Raw genomic sequence first — 18,621 nt, 5'->3', positions numbered from 1 at the left:
GCTTTTGGTCCTATTGAATATGTCGTTTTCCTTTTTTTCATATATGAATATTTAAAGTTTGTTAGATATCTTAGATGACTTATTAAAACATGGCAAAAATAAATCCCGAGGGAGAGGGAGGATTTGGGTGAGTGTGAGAGGATGGGAGGGGGGTGGGGGGAGGGGATGAGAGGGGGTATTGTAGGTGTGGCTGTCTCCGATTTAGGTCGAGAAATGCAATGCTGCTCTCTGCACATAAAGATGGTTTGGCTTTTGTCCGTCGCTAAAACTGTCCGAGCTGCTGTTATCAGCACCAACTAGAGGCCGTGTTTCTGGCTGAGACCGGACTTCGCCTCTGCAGGCATTGTTTTCTTGGATAAAGGGTCACGTTTGGATTCCAATCGATCACTCGGGAATCTGGCTGTTTCGGTAAAGCCCCCGCGTCTGTGTGTGTGTGTGGGGGGGGGGGGGGGGGTGCCCGAGCAGCCGCCAATTCCGTGGATGGGCGCGGACTGATGGGTACTGGGAGACATACTGGGAGTGTGCTGCTGACTCAGCCTCGACTGCTGCATTCATTTATCTGCACTGCAGTGCTCTACCACCCTCCCTCTCTTTCTGTTCTCTCTCTCTCTCTCTCTCTCTCTCTCTCTCTCTCTCTCTCTCTCTCTCTCTCTCTCTCTCTCTCTCTCTCTCTCTCCTTCCCTCCCCCTCCATTCCGTCGTTCGCACATCCTCTCCACCGCCCTATACCTCTTCAAAGGCATCTCGGTCGGAGGGAATCGAGTGAAACTACTGTCAGAGTGACGATAAACATTAGTCTATGCTCCACGCGGAAGCGCAATTCAAAGGTGAATTTGAATGAAAACGAATCCCGTGCAGGTAATAGAAAGAGGTGTCCGTGTTTCAATCCCGGGAGAGAGGGAGTATGCAGCGATGTGATCTGTCATGTGACGAGAGAGAGACAGAGACACAGACACAGAGCGTGAGACAGTGAATATTCCATCATGGTGAAAATAAAACGGTAAGGGAGGGGGAGGGGGGCTGAAGAAAGGGAGGGGCTGTATACCCAAATATGCTATGATCTATTCACATCACGACACATTTGAGCGGAGCGAGCTATAGACATTTTTCCCATCTCCAGAGTCTCAAGGAAAAAAAGGGTCTAACCTCCCCCCAGTCCACCTCAAAGCAAATGAGTGGGTGGGGTCAGGGGGTGGGTGGTGGTGGTGGTAGGGGGGGTTGCACTCAATACCTCCTCCCCCTCACAAAAAAAGCCAACCATAGTCCTATTCAGACATGGGCTAGAGAGGATGGGGGGGGGATATTACAACCTCAGGCTATACCTTTGCAGGGACCACAGAAAAATGAAAACGCTTTAGTGTACGGATGGACAGCGAGACACAATGCGTGCGTGGAGGAGGGCTGAGGGATCGTCTATGCTAACATGGGGCCTTTTAACAAATTCAATAGGTCCATTACATTTGAAAGGCTTCCCTGGAGCAGCACGTTGTTTACCGCAGCGCCACTCAGCCCATGTCAAATGGACCATAATCCACTCCAAGCACTAAAAGTCAATATTACAAAATGGTTACCACTCTTTCATGTGGTATCTTTAGTTTGTACACAAAGCCATACTACTGGATGAGACGTGTTTCCCAGAAATGCCAGAGGGGATCAGACCCTTTTCAGTATGAACTGTTTGGGGAAAGGAACCTTTTTGATTCTTTGAAGATTGTGTTAAAAACTCACCAGCACACAGGGGTTGTAACTGGAAGGCTGCTTTATTGGTAATAAAAAGGTTCGTGCTCAAATGAAGACAATCTTTCATAAGTTCTTACTAAGAGTCCAAGTGGTTGTGCAACACACCATCATATTGTACTGTATATCCTCTTTTATCTCGGTGTCAAATGATAACAATAGATTGAAAGCACTTTTTCTCGAAAATCTTCAGCAAAATGAAAAGTATGAACAAAAAAAAGCACATAATAAACCATGCTAAAAAAAAGAAAAGAAAAAATTAATCCTATAATCATGTATTAATACAAAAATAAAATTTCAGATGTAAAGAACATAAATATAGAAGGCAAGCTGCTTTTTCACAAGCGAAGTGGGTGACACGCATAGCACAAAGAACAGTACATCTTGTTTTGATTCGGTTGTTTTTTCTTCTGTTCACGACAAACACTGTTGAACGTCATGATGAAGTGGAGTGAGGCTCGCTGATCCTTACGTACATTTTCTGACTCCTCGTGGAATGTTCTTCTCCATCTTGCAACCTGTCAACTGCCACTAACCCCCTCCGCTTCCCCACACACCTTCCAGTTTGTAAACAGTCTTTAATTTCTTCTTCAGAAACGTGGCATCGTCGTCCAAATTTTGCAGAAAAAGCAGAAAAAGGCACATGCCATTGAGTGAATACAACACAAAAAAAATGAAAAACAATTAAAAGAACAGCGTGAAAGAGAAGCAAGAAGTTTGTTACATATGCATCGTGAACTGTGTGTGTGTGTGTGTGTGTGTGTGTGTGTGTGTGTGTGTGTGTGTGTGTGTGTGTGTGTGTGTGTGTGTGTGTGTGTTTCTGTATGGCAGTGTACACGATTGGCCCCCAGGCTAGGGACCGTGTAATTCCGATGCGTCAGCAACACCAACTGACCTCCTCTTGGTAGTGATAAGCTTAGGAAAGGTGGTAAGGGAAGGAAAAGAGAAGGGTATAGTCTCGTATCCTAGACTGGTGCTGTGTGTGTATATATTCGGTGCAGGTGAGAGAGAGAGAGAGAGAGAGAGAGAGAGAGAGAGAGAGAGAGAGAGAGAGAGGAGAGAGAGAGAGAGAGAGAGAGAGAGAGAGAGAGAGAGAGAGAGAGAGAGAGAGAGAGAGAGAGAGAGAGAGAGAGAGAGAGAGAGAGAGATATGACAGTAAGTGAGAAATGTGCTGGTAACAATATCCTTTTTCAGTCACGATCGGGCTACAATCCATAGCAGGCAGCTCCAGGAACATCGCACATGATCAGTTCTCCGACATAGAAGGGTTGCCAAACCAACCGGTGTTAGACAGCTATTGAACGTGTTGCACACAAATTAAAATGTGACAGTGTTCTTCTGTTGAAAGTATATACATATAGACATATATGTATACATGTATATATCTTTTTGTTTTATATAATATCTATATATCATTCAATTTCCGTCAACAAAGTGAAAAGTGTCTCAAAAAATCCAAAAGGTAACAAATGTGACAAAGGGCATAGTCGGAAGCCATTCTATATTATTGTTGTTATTCATTTTTTTGATTATTAGTAGTAGCTTTTTAAAATTCCATATTTACAAAAAAACACAACAAAGCATGCCGATAAAATAAAAGAATATAGTACAGTATTTATAGTTTTCTCTCAAAAAGTTCATTATTTTCAGCGATTGTGCCATTTACATCATAGCCTGCACTGTACATATAGTTCTTTTTTTGCATGTTTTTTAAAATTTATTTTTCTGTGTGTATCTATGAACGTATCACTCTAAAACAATACATCCAAGATGAACGTGAGTTAGAAGTTAAGATAGTGGAGATATTTCGCTCCTCCTGTTTCTGTTTCGGGAATGTATTTGGTTTCAGGGTGTGTCAGCCAAACTGATTTTGGAGAGCTCCTATTGTAAACTAACCTTAGACAGTATAATCCTAATCCTTATCCTTATTACTATCACAGACAGGGGGTTCTGGTACAGGCAGTGTTAAACACACCAAAGGGCAGTCAGTGGTGCGACTTTGGCTGTCTTGGATTTTTATGTCCAGCTCAGCCGTTTGTAATAGGACCATCACTCCTGTGTAGAAAAAAACCCACCCAAACCAAAAACAGTAAAAAAAAAGACCAAACATTGGCTAGGTATACACCTTATAAGGAGGCAGTTGAGTATCACCTATGACTGGACGCCGATCGGCTTCGTGTTTTTCTGTGTTTTTTTTTCCTTTATATGAAAAAGAGTCGCGAGTGGTGCTTTTGACGGTATTGCGTCAACATTGAGCACTGCTGCTGTTGACCCCTGGAGTATTCCTCACCTGACGCTGAGTGCAGATTCGGGAACAGAAGTGAGCGATGTCGGTGGAGAAAGTCAGAGAGTGCATGGAGTTAAAAAAACAAAAAACAAAGTAAAGAAGAAGAAAATAAAATGGTGCGAGCCTGGGTCCAACACCACACACAGTGTTAAAGAGGTCCCACAATAGCACAATGATACACTGACACACATGGGACTTTCAGCACTCACTCAGACCGAGCCGGTTCCTGACTCGGGGCCCCTGAGCCTTTCCTCCCTGGCTCTCTGTTCACTTGGCAGTCTGAAACGCTGGGGCGCGGGGCTCTCTATCTTTCTTATCGACCCTTGGTGCTGAAATATTGATCCTCTGTTTACCTCGACGTGATACTGCACACATCAATCAGGGCTTCCTCTGCTGTCGCGGCGACAGGACACGGCGTCCCTTCACTCGTCTGTCTACCAAACCGTCGTTTCATAACAAGGGCTTTCCTTGGGATCTCTCCCACTCTGCTATGTAAGCTAAACGTCAGAGTAGGGACTCCATCAAACCTTTTAATCTCTTGCTCAAAGTGTGTTAACATGTGACTCAAAGCCAAATCCAAACAGCGAACCGACACCAAAACAGGTAGTTTCAAGAAAGAGTTTAGTAACATATATCTTCTGCATCTACCTAGAGATTCCTTTTTTTAATAACCCCCTCACCCCCAATGTGTGTCTGCACACGCACACACACACACACACACACACACACACACACACACACACACACACACACACACACACACACACACACACACACACACACACACACACACACACACACACAGACAAACACCTCCCCCACCTCTGTAACATAATCCTTTCCCTGTCTAGAAACCATCAGAGGGTTACCAAACTAATCAACACGGACGCAGCATACCCTCACTAATGCCAAACATGGGTTGGCATGAGGCATTGCTTTTGACATCACCAGCTTATTGCCATAGTAACAAGTCAAGCAAATGACCGTTGAACGCGGAGAAGTAAAGTAAGTAAAACCTGGATTTGGTATGGATCGGCTTAGAAGGCCACCCAAAGCTCTGTACATCCTCAAAGCGAAGATATGCAGCCCCGAATGCTTTCTAAGTGCATTTAATGTCAGAAATAAAGAGCAGCAAAAAATGAAACCTAACAACTTTGTATTCGTGCTTCCTTACGTCCCGTACATCTGTTAGCCATCCCGATCACACCTCTTTCTCTCTCACCTCCCAATATTCTATCTCGATATACTTATGTCCTGATATAAACTTCATCTAATCCATCATCACTATCGGCCATTGATACTTCCCAGTCAGTGTCCGTCTCCAACGTATCCGCAAAGCCACGGCAGTGTTCTGGGAATATTAAGTGTCTTTCAGACTATGATTACTCATGCATGATTCCTGATCAAAACATGCCTTCATGCAAGTCATTTCGAGGCATTGAACGAGCACAATAACTAGTTATCCGCTACTCTGTTCAAACGAATCCTCTTCAACCCAAGTCAAAATTGACCATGACCCCCCTACCCGCTCAGTGTGAAAGCCCATGTAGAAAATGTCTTCTTCGATGTCAGTATAACAAAGAGGGGATGGAAAGACTTGTGACATGGGCTGAATGTAATTTTTTTTTGCTGCTGAAACAATGTAAAGATGCCAGAAGCCTCAGCACAAACAAACCAAAATGGTGATGGTTGGTTAACTTGCTCTGGCTCTCCCACTACTTTCCCCTGTGGTTCCTTTCATCAACACTTTCTTCAACCATTTTCTTTTTCACGCTTCATTGACAAAGGACGTAAACTTAGCGAAAGGAACGCAGACTGTTAACACAGTTCTTATGGAATCTTCCGCAACAGATTCTATAATGGCAGATCTTAGCTGCTGGGGGGAGGGGAGGTGGAGTCCACACGTGGTGGAGGCAGGGATGTAGCAGAGATTTCTGTCCCTTGGTAGTTGGTCCCCAAAGAAGTGTGTGCGTGTGTGTGTGTGTGTGTGTGTGTGTTTGAGTGTTTGAGTGATGAGAGTGTGCCATTGGCTGGCACACTTAAAGTCCTTATCTGTTTCGCTTGCTCCTCATGTCATGGTCCCTATGCAGCAGAGTACCATGGTAGACGGATTGGGTTTGGTTCGTTTGCCACTGACGTCGGAATCTGCGTCAGTGTCGGCAAGTCTGTAAACATTTTTTGTGTTGTTTTTTTTTTCAATTTATTGATCTTTAATTGTAAATTCAAACATTTTTTCAATCTTCACGGGGTTTGGGCTCAGAGTTTCATCTGTTCCCCTGTTTGTTTCTAGGATTCAGGGCCGCCGATGAACCCCTAACACTTGGATTCCCGCTCGTCTTTTTGGTTTTTGTTCTTCTCCTTCCGCCCCGCATTGTCCTCGTTCTCCTCCGGCTTCTCCTTGTCGGGTTTGGTCACGCTGTCGTAGGACGGCAGCGAGGCCGTGGAGGGGGTGCTCTCCTTCTTCTCCTGGTTGTTCCCGCCGTTCTCCAGCCTGTTGATGCCGAAGGGGAACCTCTTGAAGATGATGCCCCTCCGGATGAGGTGCGAGCGGAAGGCTTTCTGGATAATCCTGGCCGACACGTCCTCCTGCCTCCGCCGCATGGTGGTGGTGATGGGCTCGTAGGACACCTTGGACGGGTTGGCCGCCACGAATCGCTCCTCCATCTGCTGACGCAGCATGTCCAGTTCACCGCTGTCGCCCAGCACGCGCTTGGTGAAGGCGAACAGGATGTCCAGGCAGTGGATGCGGTCGCCGCTCACCATGGGCAGGTCCATGGCGATCAGCTCGATGGTGTTGGGCTTGGGCACGCGCAGCGGGTGCTCCAGCGCGTCCGCAAAGTCCCCCAGCTTGGTGAAGGTGATGAACTGCGAGGCGGTGGGGTCGAACTTCTCCCAGATCTCGTAGAAGGTCTCGAAGTCGTCCTCGCTCAGCGGGTCGGCGCTCTCCTCGGTGGCCACGCTGAAGTTCTCCAGGATGATGGCGATGTACATGTTGACCACGATCAGGAAGGAGATGATGATGTACATGACGAAGAAGAAGATGCCCACCGAGGGGTTGCCGCAGTCCCCCTTCACCGACGTGCCCGGGTTCTCCAGGGTGAGGTCGCAGTCCGGGGGGTAGTTGAGGATGGGCAGCAGGAGGCCGTCCCAGCCCCCCGAGGTGGTGATCATGAACAGGCAGATCATGCTGTTGCCGAACGTCTCAAAGTTGTACAGGTCGTCTATGCCGGCCCCGTGTTTCACGTAGCCAAAGTTAGACATGCCAAAGATGGAGAAGATGAACATGACCAGGAAGAGCAGGAGGCCGATGTTGAACAGGGCGGGCAAGGACATCATCAGGGCGAAAAGTAAAGTTCGAATCCCCTTGGCTCCTTTGATTAGACGGAGGATGCGGCCGATTCGAGCCAACCTGATGACCCTGAACAGAGTTGGTGAAACAAAATACTTCTCGATGATCTCCGCCAGGAACATACCTAAGGGAGGCAAAGAGGGATGGATGAGAAATGGGTAAAAGCATTCCAAGTACACATTTAAACAGTCTCTCCTGTTCATGTTTTAAACCTCAAAGTGTAATGGAAGATTCCAATCATTTGAATTGCCAGATTTCCACGTTTTCCGAAGGAAACGTGCCTCCTACCCCATCAATACTTACCAACAATAGACAGGATGACCACCACTACGTCGAATATGTTCCACCCGTTGGTGAAGTAGTAATGGCGCAGGGCAAAGAGCTTCAGCACAAACTCTGTGGTGAAGACCACGATGAAGATAAAGTTGACCCAGTACAGGACTAACTCTGTTTCGTCCGATTGGTCGTCTGTCTCCACCATCATGGTGACCATGTTAAGGCAGATGAGGATCATGATGGAGATGTCGAACACCTGCTGTGTCACAAAGTCAAACACCATGCCCTGGATCTTGTTCTGAGAGGGTGGAAACACAAGACACAAGTTTGCATGTTACGATCCACCGACCAAGGGCTTGCGCTGGTCAGTTTGACAAATGTGAGCAATGAGCCTTTTTAATGGTACATTAGTACCTTGTTGTAGATCATTGCTACCACTAAGAGCAAGGAGTGGCTCAATCAATAACCGAGTCATGGCGTAATGTACCTGCGGCCGAGGAATAGGTTTTTGTGGCTTTTTCGATCCCAGCTTTTTCATAGCGTTGTAGTACTTCTTCTGTTCCTCTGTCATGAAGATATCCTGACCTCCAAAGTAAAGGGTCACACAAACAAACTTGGTTACAATCTGATAAATAGCTCTGACTAAACTGAGAATCCTTCAGAAAGTAGCTTATCTTTTTCTTCTGTTGGTTGAAGTTGTCAATGATCACACCAATGAAGAGATTGAGGGTGAAGAAGGAGCCAAAGATGATGAAGATGACAAAGTAGATGTACATGTAGATGTTGTCTTCATAGATGGGCTGGCTTTCCACCTGAAAGAGAATCCAAGTGTTGTAATAGTTACTGTTCATCTAAAGACTTGGATAAAATAACAAAACTTCAAACGTAATAAATCAACACGGTTTCACGACTCAACGACAAAAAGGCTGTACCTGTCTTGAATCCACCGCTGCGTACATAATGTCCATCCATCCTTTGAATGTGGCCTTAAAAAACAGAAATATGCATTAGTAGATGTATGCACACAAGCCCAAAAATGACAAACAATATCACAATTCATTAAGAAAAGAAAATCCAAATGGTTTACAAGAAAATAATTAAACTCAAACCAAAAAATACCGGTATGTATCCTGTATTGAAGCTTGTGAATGGATAAAGGAGATGTAGACAAATAGTGTAGAAAAAACAGAAATATGTATCACATACACAGAAAAACAAAGCAATACAATCTTCTAAATCCAACAAATGGGGAAAGTTCAACATTAGTCAAGCACAGAAAACAAAAACAAAGAAGACAACAAAATGGCCTGGCCTGAAAAATGGGATGTAGGAAGAATCGGAAGAGACAGAGAAAGAAGAGAAAGTGAAAAGAAACAGAAAAAGAGAGAGAGAGAGAGAGAGAGAGAGAGAGAGAGAGAGAGAGACTCACCACTTGCAGCAGGGCCAGGTAGCCTGCCCCCACATTGTCAAAGTTGATCTTGACATTCTTCCACCTGACCTCTGTGTAGTTGTCATTGATGAGGGCGAAGCACTCGGTCTTGTTGTTGACCACTTTGTCGGAGAACATCTCCTCAGACGTCTGGTTGAAACAGTAGTAATACTTTCCGGCGAAGAGGTTGACCCCCATGATACTGAAAATCAGCCAAAAGATGAGGCACACCAGCAACACATTCATAATGGAGGGGATGGCTCCCACCAGCGCGTTGACTACCACCTAGACCGGACCAGGGGTGAGAACGAGACAGACACAGTATGAGGGCATGAAGACCAAACATCACCAACCCAACATCCCTACTCCAATCAAAAGCACCACTGCATACTGCTACGGTATCCCACTGAGTGCTGCTGTGTTAGTCTATGGTTGGTCTAGGGTCTGACACTTCATAAGTCAATTTAGACTCTGTGAGGCCGTATTGAGCTGGTTGACTCTGTACCAGTACAAGGCCGAGCGTGGAAGCTAAGATAAGAGATCTTCATCAGTCCCGTTCTAATTAGAGCAGCACTGATGTGACTCTAAGACGCTCTTTGATCTGATTAAGCATGTGGCTGGATGGGCCTCGGGAATACTCACGCATTAGCATGCATGCTCACGTACACACACACTCAGATACACACAGACACGCGCACACCGGGTATGCGGCCGAGCCGGGATACTCAAGCGGTATGTATGTACGCGAGCACATACATGGGCTCTCTCTCTCTCTGTCTTTCACACTCTTTCTGACACACTCACACACACACACACACACACACACACACACACACACACACACACACACACACACACACACACACACACACACACACACACACACACACACACACACACACACACACACACACACACACACACACACACGCACACACACACACACACACACACACACACACACACTATATTTACATGAACACACGTTTGTTTAAGTATATCCATAGCAGTATGCAGTGTCCATTTACCCAGCCCCTGGGTAAAATTATTACACTAATCCCAATACAATCATCCCCCAGAATAAAACAAAATCAATACAACAGACTACATCAGGATACATCACCCCACACGGCTATGATGATCCACCCACCCTAGACCTTAGCTATCCCGGTGCTGGTCAGCTCTGTTTGGACCGCTCAGCACTGGGGTAATGCAGGCCGGGCCAGCCGCTCACAGGCAGGCAGCGGAGCATGCACGTCTGTTCTGCTGCTGCAGACTACATTGTGGAGCCATTTTCCCTCCTCTTTTTACGCAGACTACACACAATGGTCTGGGGGTGCCCTGCACAGGATTCTCTCAGCTCGTGCACAGCAAAGCTCTCGGGGAGTAGCACACAAATCCTGTTGGAACCACTGTAGTGAGTGTGGCATGTAGGCATTAGAACATAGTGACTGCTGTGTAGAGAATATTAAGAAGAACTGTAATCAAGGTGGGGGCAGGGGGTTATTGCTTGTTCTGACTATGGCAAACAACTTCAGAACTAAACAGCGCAGCAGAATATACTTGATGGTAGTTAACCGTTATGTTATTCTGTGCTGTACTGTGTAGGATATTTAATCAGCATAGGCGGAGAGAATTGACTGCTTGCTGTAAGACAATAGGTTTCTTATCTAAAAGATGCATTCCAATTTGGATTTTGCATTCGTAGAAAAGAGGGAAAATGGCTTTAACAAGTGCTTAATCAGATATTACATGCATGTATCATTGCATTGTGCAACCCCAAGAACTGCTTGTAAATAGATAGATAGGGAAATCAGAGGAAAGAAGTAAATAGCTAATGGTTGAGTTTGATACGCCATCAATGGCACATCTGTGCGGCTTATATAAGTGTTGGAATTGATTAAAATCGACCAGACAATGTTGCCCGGTATTACGGTCTTTATCTTCTTATTTATCTGTGTAAGGTTGAACAGACAACAGAGTATTACAAATGTCTCAAATATTTAATGGATGAATGGCTGTTGACCATTTCCTGAAAGGTACATTAAGAGGAAGCAGAACTGAGCATAAAATGACCAGCTGGTTCCCCTGTATCACTGTCATTGAGTCACATGGGCCTCAGTGTATAATCATGCCATACAACGCAAGTAAAAATGTAATGACATGTCCTCACTCTATTCAAGCATTTCCCTAAATATTTATTTATTGTTTTGTTCCATTATCTTTCATCATCTGTTAAAACCGAATGGCTAGTTAAATCGATGAACATAGCTGTATGTAAAATGGTACGACAAGATTCTAATTTCTCCTTTTAATTAATCTTGAATGACTGGGGCACCTTCACCTGCTATACCACATGCACCCAATGAATAACCTAATTCCTAGAGGTACTGGTTTGTCCCATACCATTAGATGTACAGTAATGGACATCCCCAAAGGTAACTTTGTTGTTTTGACCAGTCAAGTACTTTTTATGCTTCATAATCACGGCATAATTTCAGATTTGTTTAACGTAATGATAAAGGCTGAAGGAAAACGCTATCCACCTCTGCAAAATGGGGTTTGGTGGCAGAATGTTCCTTGATCATATTGGCAATAAGTTTGTAAATTTGCCATTATAGCCACTGAATACAAGTCCGATTTAAGTTTCAAATTGACATCCAGCGAACCATTGAATCTCAAGGATGTTAAAGCACTTGACTCGACATTCTTCACCTGCTGGTCATTTTTTGGACGTAGTTTTTCAAACAGTAACAAATCCCTAAATGTCGCTGCGCTAGCTAAGCTACAAGCCATCGTGGGGTCAGGACAGCAGAGCCCCACCGGCCCTTGGTTGCCTCCCAGTTTCCCGTGGGAGTGGAAGGCAGCAGGGAGCCAGGACCGGCTGTGAGCACCACAGGGTGTAGTGACATGAGACCAGAAAGGCCAGCCTACCGTGTGAAATGGCAGCCTATTATATTTCCTAAGCTTCTGCTTCTGAGCCAAGCACAGTACATTATTTTTAGAGCGCTGTTCCCGCCTGCTTGGACAGTGTTCCCCATGCTCAAATAATGAGATGAGTTTTTTCAACTCTCTGCTATAATGAATAGGACCCAGAGTCAGTCGCTCAAATAAGGTTTCACACACCCAAGCACGGGTCCTTCAGCAGAAGCTTAGCAAATATGTTCCTCCAAAACCAAACCCACAGCACTGTGTATTGTGTGGTTTCTGTCAGAAGCCCCTGATGCAGATTCACCCTAGACACTCTCTTTCCCGGCAGAGTCAGGATGGATTGAGTACTAGTGGAGGCATTGGGGGGGGGAGGAGAGAGAGAAAGAGAGAGCGAGAGGGAGGGTATGAGGGAAAGTGTCGGAGGGTTGAAGTTGAAGAGTGTGGGGTTAAATGATATGAGATAGGAGGAGAGAAAGAGAGACTAAGGTGAGAACAACCAGACACAATCTCTCGCTGCCACCAGTCACACTGAGGATCAATCATCAATCTGACAGTCGCTGCCGTGGAGACATGCTGGATGTTGATTCTGCAGAGTTTTGGTGTGACTGGTGAGCGGTGTGGTTCCGTGGTACCTGCTGGTTGTTCTCTGTGCTAGAGGCATTGGAAGATGGTGTGAGGGGGGAGAGCGATGGGGGAGCAGGGGGCATGTGAAGGGGTAGGTGGGGCTCTCATTTAAAAGCAGCTGTACAGAACTGACCGGAAGTTGTTTCAATGCTCTATGACATTCGAGTCAGTCTTTCTTAGCATAAACCACGTTGCAGTAACCAACTTTTGCCAATTAAAAAATCTCAAATAAAAAGTTACATAGAAAACAAATCTAGGTTCTTAATATCTGATGAGGCAGCTTTGTATATCTTGGGTTGATTATCTGTCAATTCTATTTTTTCAATTGATAAAGTGGCTGGCAACCAAAATGGCATTATTCAATATCACAGCTGCATCATGACGGTTTTGTGATTTCTTTAGGAATGTCGAGAGGCATGGGCAAATGATCTGGTTTGAAAGATGACTTCCTGTCTCTGGAATTTTCCGTTCTCGTTTCTTTTCTCTGCCAAACCCCCCGCCCCCACCCAAACAATGATGTGGGCGACTTTGTATTTGGTTCTGCTTGGGTTTCTACACAAATCAGTTCTAGCATGCTTTAAACTGTATGATGGGCATGCGGAAGGTTCAGCTGCTTAGGTTTGGATCTTACCCTCATCCCTTCAAAACGTGACAAGGCTCTGAGGGGTCTCAAGGCCCTTAGTGTCCTGAGTGATTTAATGGGCCCTAGATCGGAGTAGCCCAGCGCATTAGCTACAAGGCTGACTATAGACACCTATACAAAAACAGAGAGAAGCAAAAGAGGTTCCAAGCCGTTAGAGGATAAGAGAATATTATTCACTAGGGAAGAGAGAGACGGTGGCTCCCCTGGCATGGGCAGTGACTTGCTGCCCATACACAAACACACAGGTAGGCCTACACACACGCACGCACACACACACACACACACACACACACACACACACACACACACACACACACACCTATGTATACCCATGTATAATATGGGATTTATACATGGATATACATTGAGGAAAAAGGTGTTTAGTATAGGTTTTAGGTGTGTCCGGGTTTTTCTTGTTTGTGTTAGCAGTCGGAGATGGGGAGTGTTTGTCGGTTAATTAGGGACAGACCAGACGTGAAAAGTCCTTTGATACCTGCAAAGAAACTTGGCGGTGGAGAGGGAGAGAAAGAGAGAGAGATAGAACAAGGGATAGATAGATAGAGAGATAAAACACAAACAGATGATAAATTAGGCAGAGAAGTTTGCTACTCGTATTCTTAGTACATCACACGGACAAAGGGGGACTGGCGGAGCTTGGGAGGAAGAGGAGGAGTTGTGGGAGGGGTTGGAGGAGAGATGTTACCCTGGAGAAGTTAATAAAAACCCAACAGACTTGAGAGCCTTACCCTTGCCCCTCAAACTCTGTCTCTCCGTGTGGCCCCCGGCTTGAGGCATTAAATCCCAAACAATTTAAGACAGACAAACTAATGGAACCTAAGAGAAAGAGTACAGGTAAACATGAACACATCATTCTACCTTCTTTGTTTTTCATGTTTTGTTTGACACATTATAGAATCACACAGCACTTGGAATCAAGCGGAGGAGCCACGGTAACAAAAGCAAAACCATTTAAAAGGTATTCATAAACAGGGAGGGAGGACAGGATAAACCAACGACTTATATGGATACTGGACTCCAGTGGAAGGATGGAACAGCACTCAAGTCAAGGACAGGTCACACACAGTTGTACAGTACACACACAGTAAACAGTAACAACAGCACTCCATTTTGTAGGAACCGGTGCTACCCCTAGCACTTATGACAGCCATTAGTATGAGGAGTGTGCTATGACGGCCAAGGCTGCTAAACAACCATGTTCAAATCAGGAATAGCACCGGGCCTAGTTTGTTTTGGTATATTGTGGGGCTTTCTAGCTGAGAGTTACATTATTATTGCTTCACAGTTGACAAGGAGGTTCAAAGTACGAGGGCTGAGGTGTGATCGATGAGCGGCACTCAGCGTCCCCTCGATGGCTCACCATGGGAGTGACTCACCCAGTCAAGGTCTGTCTCTGACTCACTGGCGGTAATGGAGCCATGTCCGATAAGCAGGAGACGGCTGTTAGCCACCTCAGAGATGGATGAAGGGGCTGGATTGCGTCCTGCTATCCATTTAAAGTTTGCCGTAAGAATGTAGGGTCCAAGTGTAAGTAAAGCCCGGTTTCAGCTCTGATTCGAACAACTGGGTGGTAGAAATGACAAGGTTTGCCAAGCTAGCTTTTGGATGGCTCCTCAGACTATAGTGACTCTACTCTACTACAGTACTGTGGACTAAAACCTGGTCTGATCTCAAAAGCTGCCAAATAATCCCAAATTGTGTGTGTTCATTTACAAACGAGTTAAACGTATTATCCATATAATCCTTCATAGGTCTTCTGGGGTTTGAATCATGAAAAGGTTTACAGCGGCAGAGGAGTGGCTATGCTAACAAGCTAACAATGAATGCTCTCCCTTGGCTTGGTTCTACTCATTAAAGATGCAGCTGAAATGGCCCAGATTGGAATGAAGATGAATCACCATTCACAGTTAATGAATCACCACCTTGTGTCTAGATTCAACCATTCTTGTTCCATTTTCACTACACCGGCCGTGAGCCTGTCTGTACTGTAGAAGGGGGAGCATCGGGTCCTCAGTACAAGGTATAATTAAAACAGATAACACACGTAAAAGCACCTCTAACCAGCCACTGACACTTACTGGTCAATCTCACCGCAATGGATACACAACATTCAAAGCTTACCATAGTCACAGAGGGAGGAACAGGCAAAATCTTAATTTTGACCAGCATCACAGTGTCAGCAACGACAACAAAAGCCTTATTTTCAGTGGTCCCATTGTGAAGTCAAACGCTTCGAACCTCGTGTCAGACTGGCTTTGGAAGAAGTATATGTACATGGATTTGACGGTTGACTTAGTCTTATCGTATACTATCCATGAACTCCTGTGCGTTAGATAGAGATGTACATCTCTGTATAGTTCTTGGAGGATGGAGGGCGAGGTGGTTGACCAGCACGACAGGGAGGACGTAAAATAAGGATTTTGCCCTCAGCTGCAGTAAAGTATATGGGAGTTGGGATGGGGTGAGGGGTGAAGGTAATTGTCACCTTTAGCCTGACCCTTTGGAGATTGCCCCCCCATTAGGGGAGCCTGCCCCCGGGGGCCCCCCTCTGTGTGGTAGGGGCCTCAGTGGCCTCATGGTCCGGCTCACAGAGCTCTGCAAGGTCAATGACGTCTGGGGCTGTGATCCCATGACGGCGACGCCACAAAAACCCAAACAGAAACAGAACTAAATCAAAGGTTAAAGTAAAAAACCAGAAAAAGAACACAAAACAAAACAATGCGATAATCTGAGTGAAAAAAAGATAGGAATGAATGAAGGACGGTAGTTCTTACATCATAGTTAGAAATACCGTGGTAGTTGTTTTACGATAGCTTTGTCATGATTACTTTTTTCCTTATGTTTTCAACAACAAGAATTTATCATACAAGTAAAATGGTTTGATTACTCTAGCCAAAACAAGATCTGATATAACTATTCAAAATAATGAAACATACAATAAATGTGTAATTTGCATATTTAAGATGTATATGGCAATATATGTGGTCATAGGTTGCCATATAGATCACAGAACAACATTTTGTTATGAAGATCACGAAAAAATAAAAATAATATTCCTAACACAAATATACAAATAAACAAGAAGTATGAGCGGGAAAACATCACACAAAGAGGGAAAACGCTGGTTGAATGATGGTGCCCTCCCCCCCTTCGGAATCCACACACATGGTTTCACCCCACGACAGAACAAGGACAGAAGGGGCACAGGCAGGCCACGACACAACCCGGACTCAACCAACACATCTTTCAGAGGGGGGGATTTTTTTTTAGGGGGAGCCCTCGTGAAGACCATACTTACCGAAGGCCGCATGTCACCCACCATCATTACATCTCAGCACATTAAAACCACATTCCTCAGGTTCCACTTTCAACAAGGAATGAGAAAGGGGACGGGGTAGGGAGGAAGAGGGTCATTCACTGTTTGGGGAGAGTACAGAAACGCAATGCGCTTTCCCACGAGATTCCACAACGTCAGCCGACAGCAGTGAGTGACTTGGTCACTGGTATGAGCTTTAGGCTTGTTGTGCAGGTGCATGTGTGGGGTGTTGGGGGGGGGAGGGGTGCAGTAATAGGCCTGGGGATGACATACTCCATACTTCAGTCAGCCATTTTGGAAGATAAGATGGACCAGTACAATATGGCTCACTAGGACCCTTTTCTATCAACCTTGTGAAACCCAAATTGAAAACAGTAAATTAACAGGATGGATTCAGCTTGTTAGATATTTAACAAGCTCAATCTTGTTCAGAGACTACAGGCTGAACGTAGTGTAATATATTACTATTCCCGTTTTTGAATCAAGGCTCCAAACAACTGCAGACCTGTACATACTAAGCACAGTGAATCTCGTAGCGCATCAACACGACCCTCACAGGCCACTGGGCAGGGGGTCCATTCACAGCTATCTGCCTGAGGAGTCGGATGCTGCAGAAAGGAGATTAGTTCAAGGACAAGGCATCAACTCAGGGAAATTCTTCCACCATCCGCTCGTGACCTTAGATCTTAGATGTTGACCCAGATCCATCAAGCCTAAAATGGTCCTAAAGGACCTTGACAAAGACAAACAGAAAGAGATTGGACTTTGGTCCTTTCTTCTGTCTTATAAGAGTATCCTTACGTTAAGAGTAAAATTGTAATTAATATTTTCATGTTGTCAGTTTTCCTTTAAGTCTAACGAGGCCTGAGGACAGCAGGAAGAATGTCCCTGGGTGTGATTTTCCGTACACAAGGATCAGAGAAAGTACATGGAGAGAGAGAGAGGACACAAGGCACGGTGTGACAGTTTAAAAACACACACAGGGCAGTAGACGGCTTCACACAGCAACACTTTCCCACATCGTCTGATAGTAGTGCTGAGAATGCCTCGAAAATGTTTCAGACATCAATAAGCCTGGTTATTGATTGGCCAATTCTAATTTGATGCATGGGCAACACAGCCCTGGGTTCAAATTTGAATCGCTTGTTTTACCCTCAGTGGTAATACAATAGTCGGGGATGGGGGTGGAGGGGGGGGGCAGGGGTCTGACTTGGCCGTTCCTTGCTTGTGGTTTTACATTGAAAACGGAGCATTGCTGGGTTCACAAGCAGGAAATTACTGTTCATATTGAGGCATCTCAGACTTAGTAGTATAAGGTATAAGGTTTCCTGTTTCAACTGTGGATGAACTGTGAAAGTTGATCACAGACGTGGCGGAGGCCCTTCAGGTCGACAGGCTCCAGCGGCCTTTGTAAAGGCAAGTCGATCTGTTTGGTCTTCAAGACAGGAGCCTTAAATACCTGCGTCTACCACCACGTCTGCTGACCCCGACGCAGTCCATTCGTTTAGCTGTTCTGATTTGCTGGCACTGTTCTGATCTGTCTCTCTCTAACCACACCCAAGGGGCAACTACAGAGGAAATTGGATTTATAGACAGAGATGTACGCTCCACAATGTTTTCGTGAAGTAAAAATACAGAAAAAAAGACAGAAAAGGGCAGACAAGCAGTCAGACTCACAGATGGACCGATTTACAAATGATACAAGGTTGATAAATGAAGAGACAGACAGACGAAGAAACTGACAGACAGACAGACAGACAGAGACAGACAGACAGACAGACAGACAGACAGACAGACAGACAGACAGACAGACAGACAGACAGACAGACAGACAGACAGACAGACAGACAGACAGACAGACAGACAGACAGACAGACAGACAGACAGACAGACAGAGACAGACAGACAGACAGACAGACAGACAGACAGACAGACAGACAGACAGACAGAGAGACAGAGAGCCAGATAGGAGGACAAAGAGACGGACAGATAGACAAGTGGATACAGACAGA

At 45.3% G+C, this 18,621-nt stretch overlaps 1 protein-coding gene across 1 annotated transcript in view; it reads right to left on the bottom strand.

Annotated features, from left to right (window-relative positions):
- Positions 1–1,740: 1,740 nt before the first annotated feature.
- The window catches only part of LOC132461602 (sodium channel protein type 8 subunit alpha-like), a 31,261-nt gene continuing 14,380 nt past the window's right edge, over positions 1,741–18,621 (bottom strand). The window contains exons 13-19 of the mRNA XM_060056813.1: positions 13,264–13,386; positions 9,078–9,362; positions 8,581–8,634; positions 8,323–8,460; positions 8,136–8,240; positions 7,676–7,946; positions 1,741–7,496 (exon numbers count right to left, since the gene is read on the bottom strand). Of these exons, the coding sequence (XP_059912796.1) occupies positions 6,337–7,496; positions 7,676–7,946; positions 8,136–8,240; positions 8,323–8,460; positions 8,581–8,634; positions 9,078–9,362; positions 13,264–13,386 (2,136 nt within the window). The 3' untranslated portion in view covers positions 1,741–6,336. The remainder of the gene's footprint in view (positions 7,497–7,675; positions 7,947–8,135; positions 8,241–8,322; positions 8,461–8,580; positions 8,635–9,077; positions 9,363–13,263; positions 13,387–18,621) is intronic.

The sequence above is a fragment of the Gadus macrocephalus genome, chromosome 1 (genome assembly GCF_031168955.1).
Source record: "Gadus macrocephalus chromosome 1, ASM3116895v1".
Taxonomy (NCBI): domain Eukaryota; kingdom Metazoa; phylum Chordata; class Actinopteri; order Gadiformes; family Gadidae; genus Gadus; species Gadus macrocephalus.
This window is presented reverse-complemented; position numbering and strand designations above follow the sequence as displayed.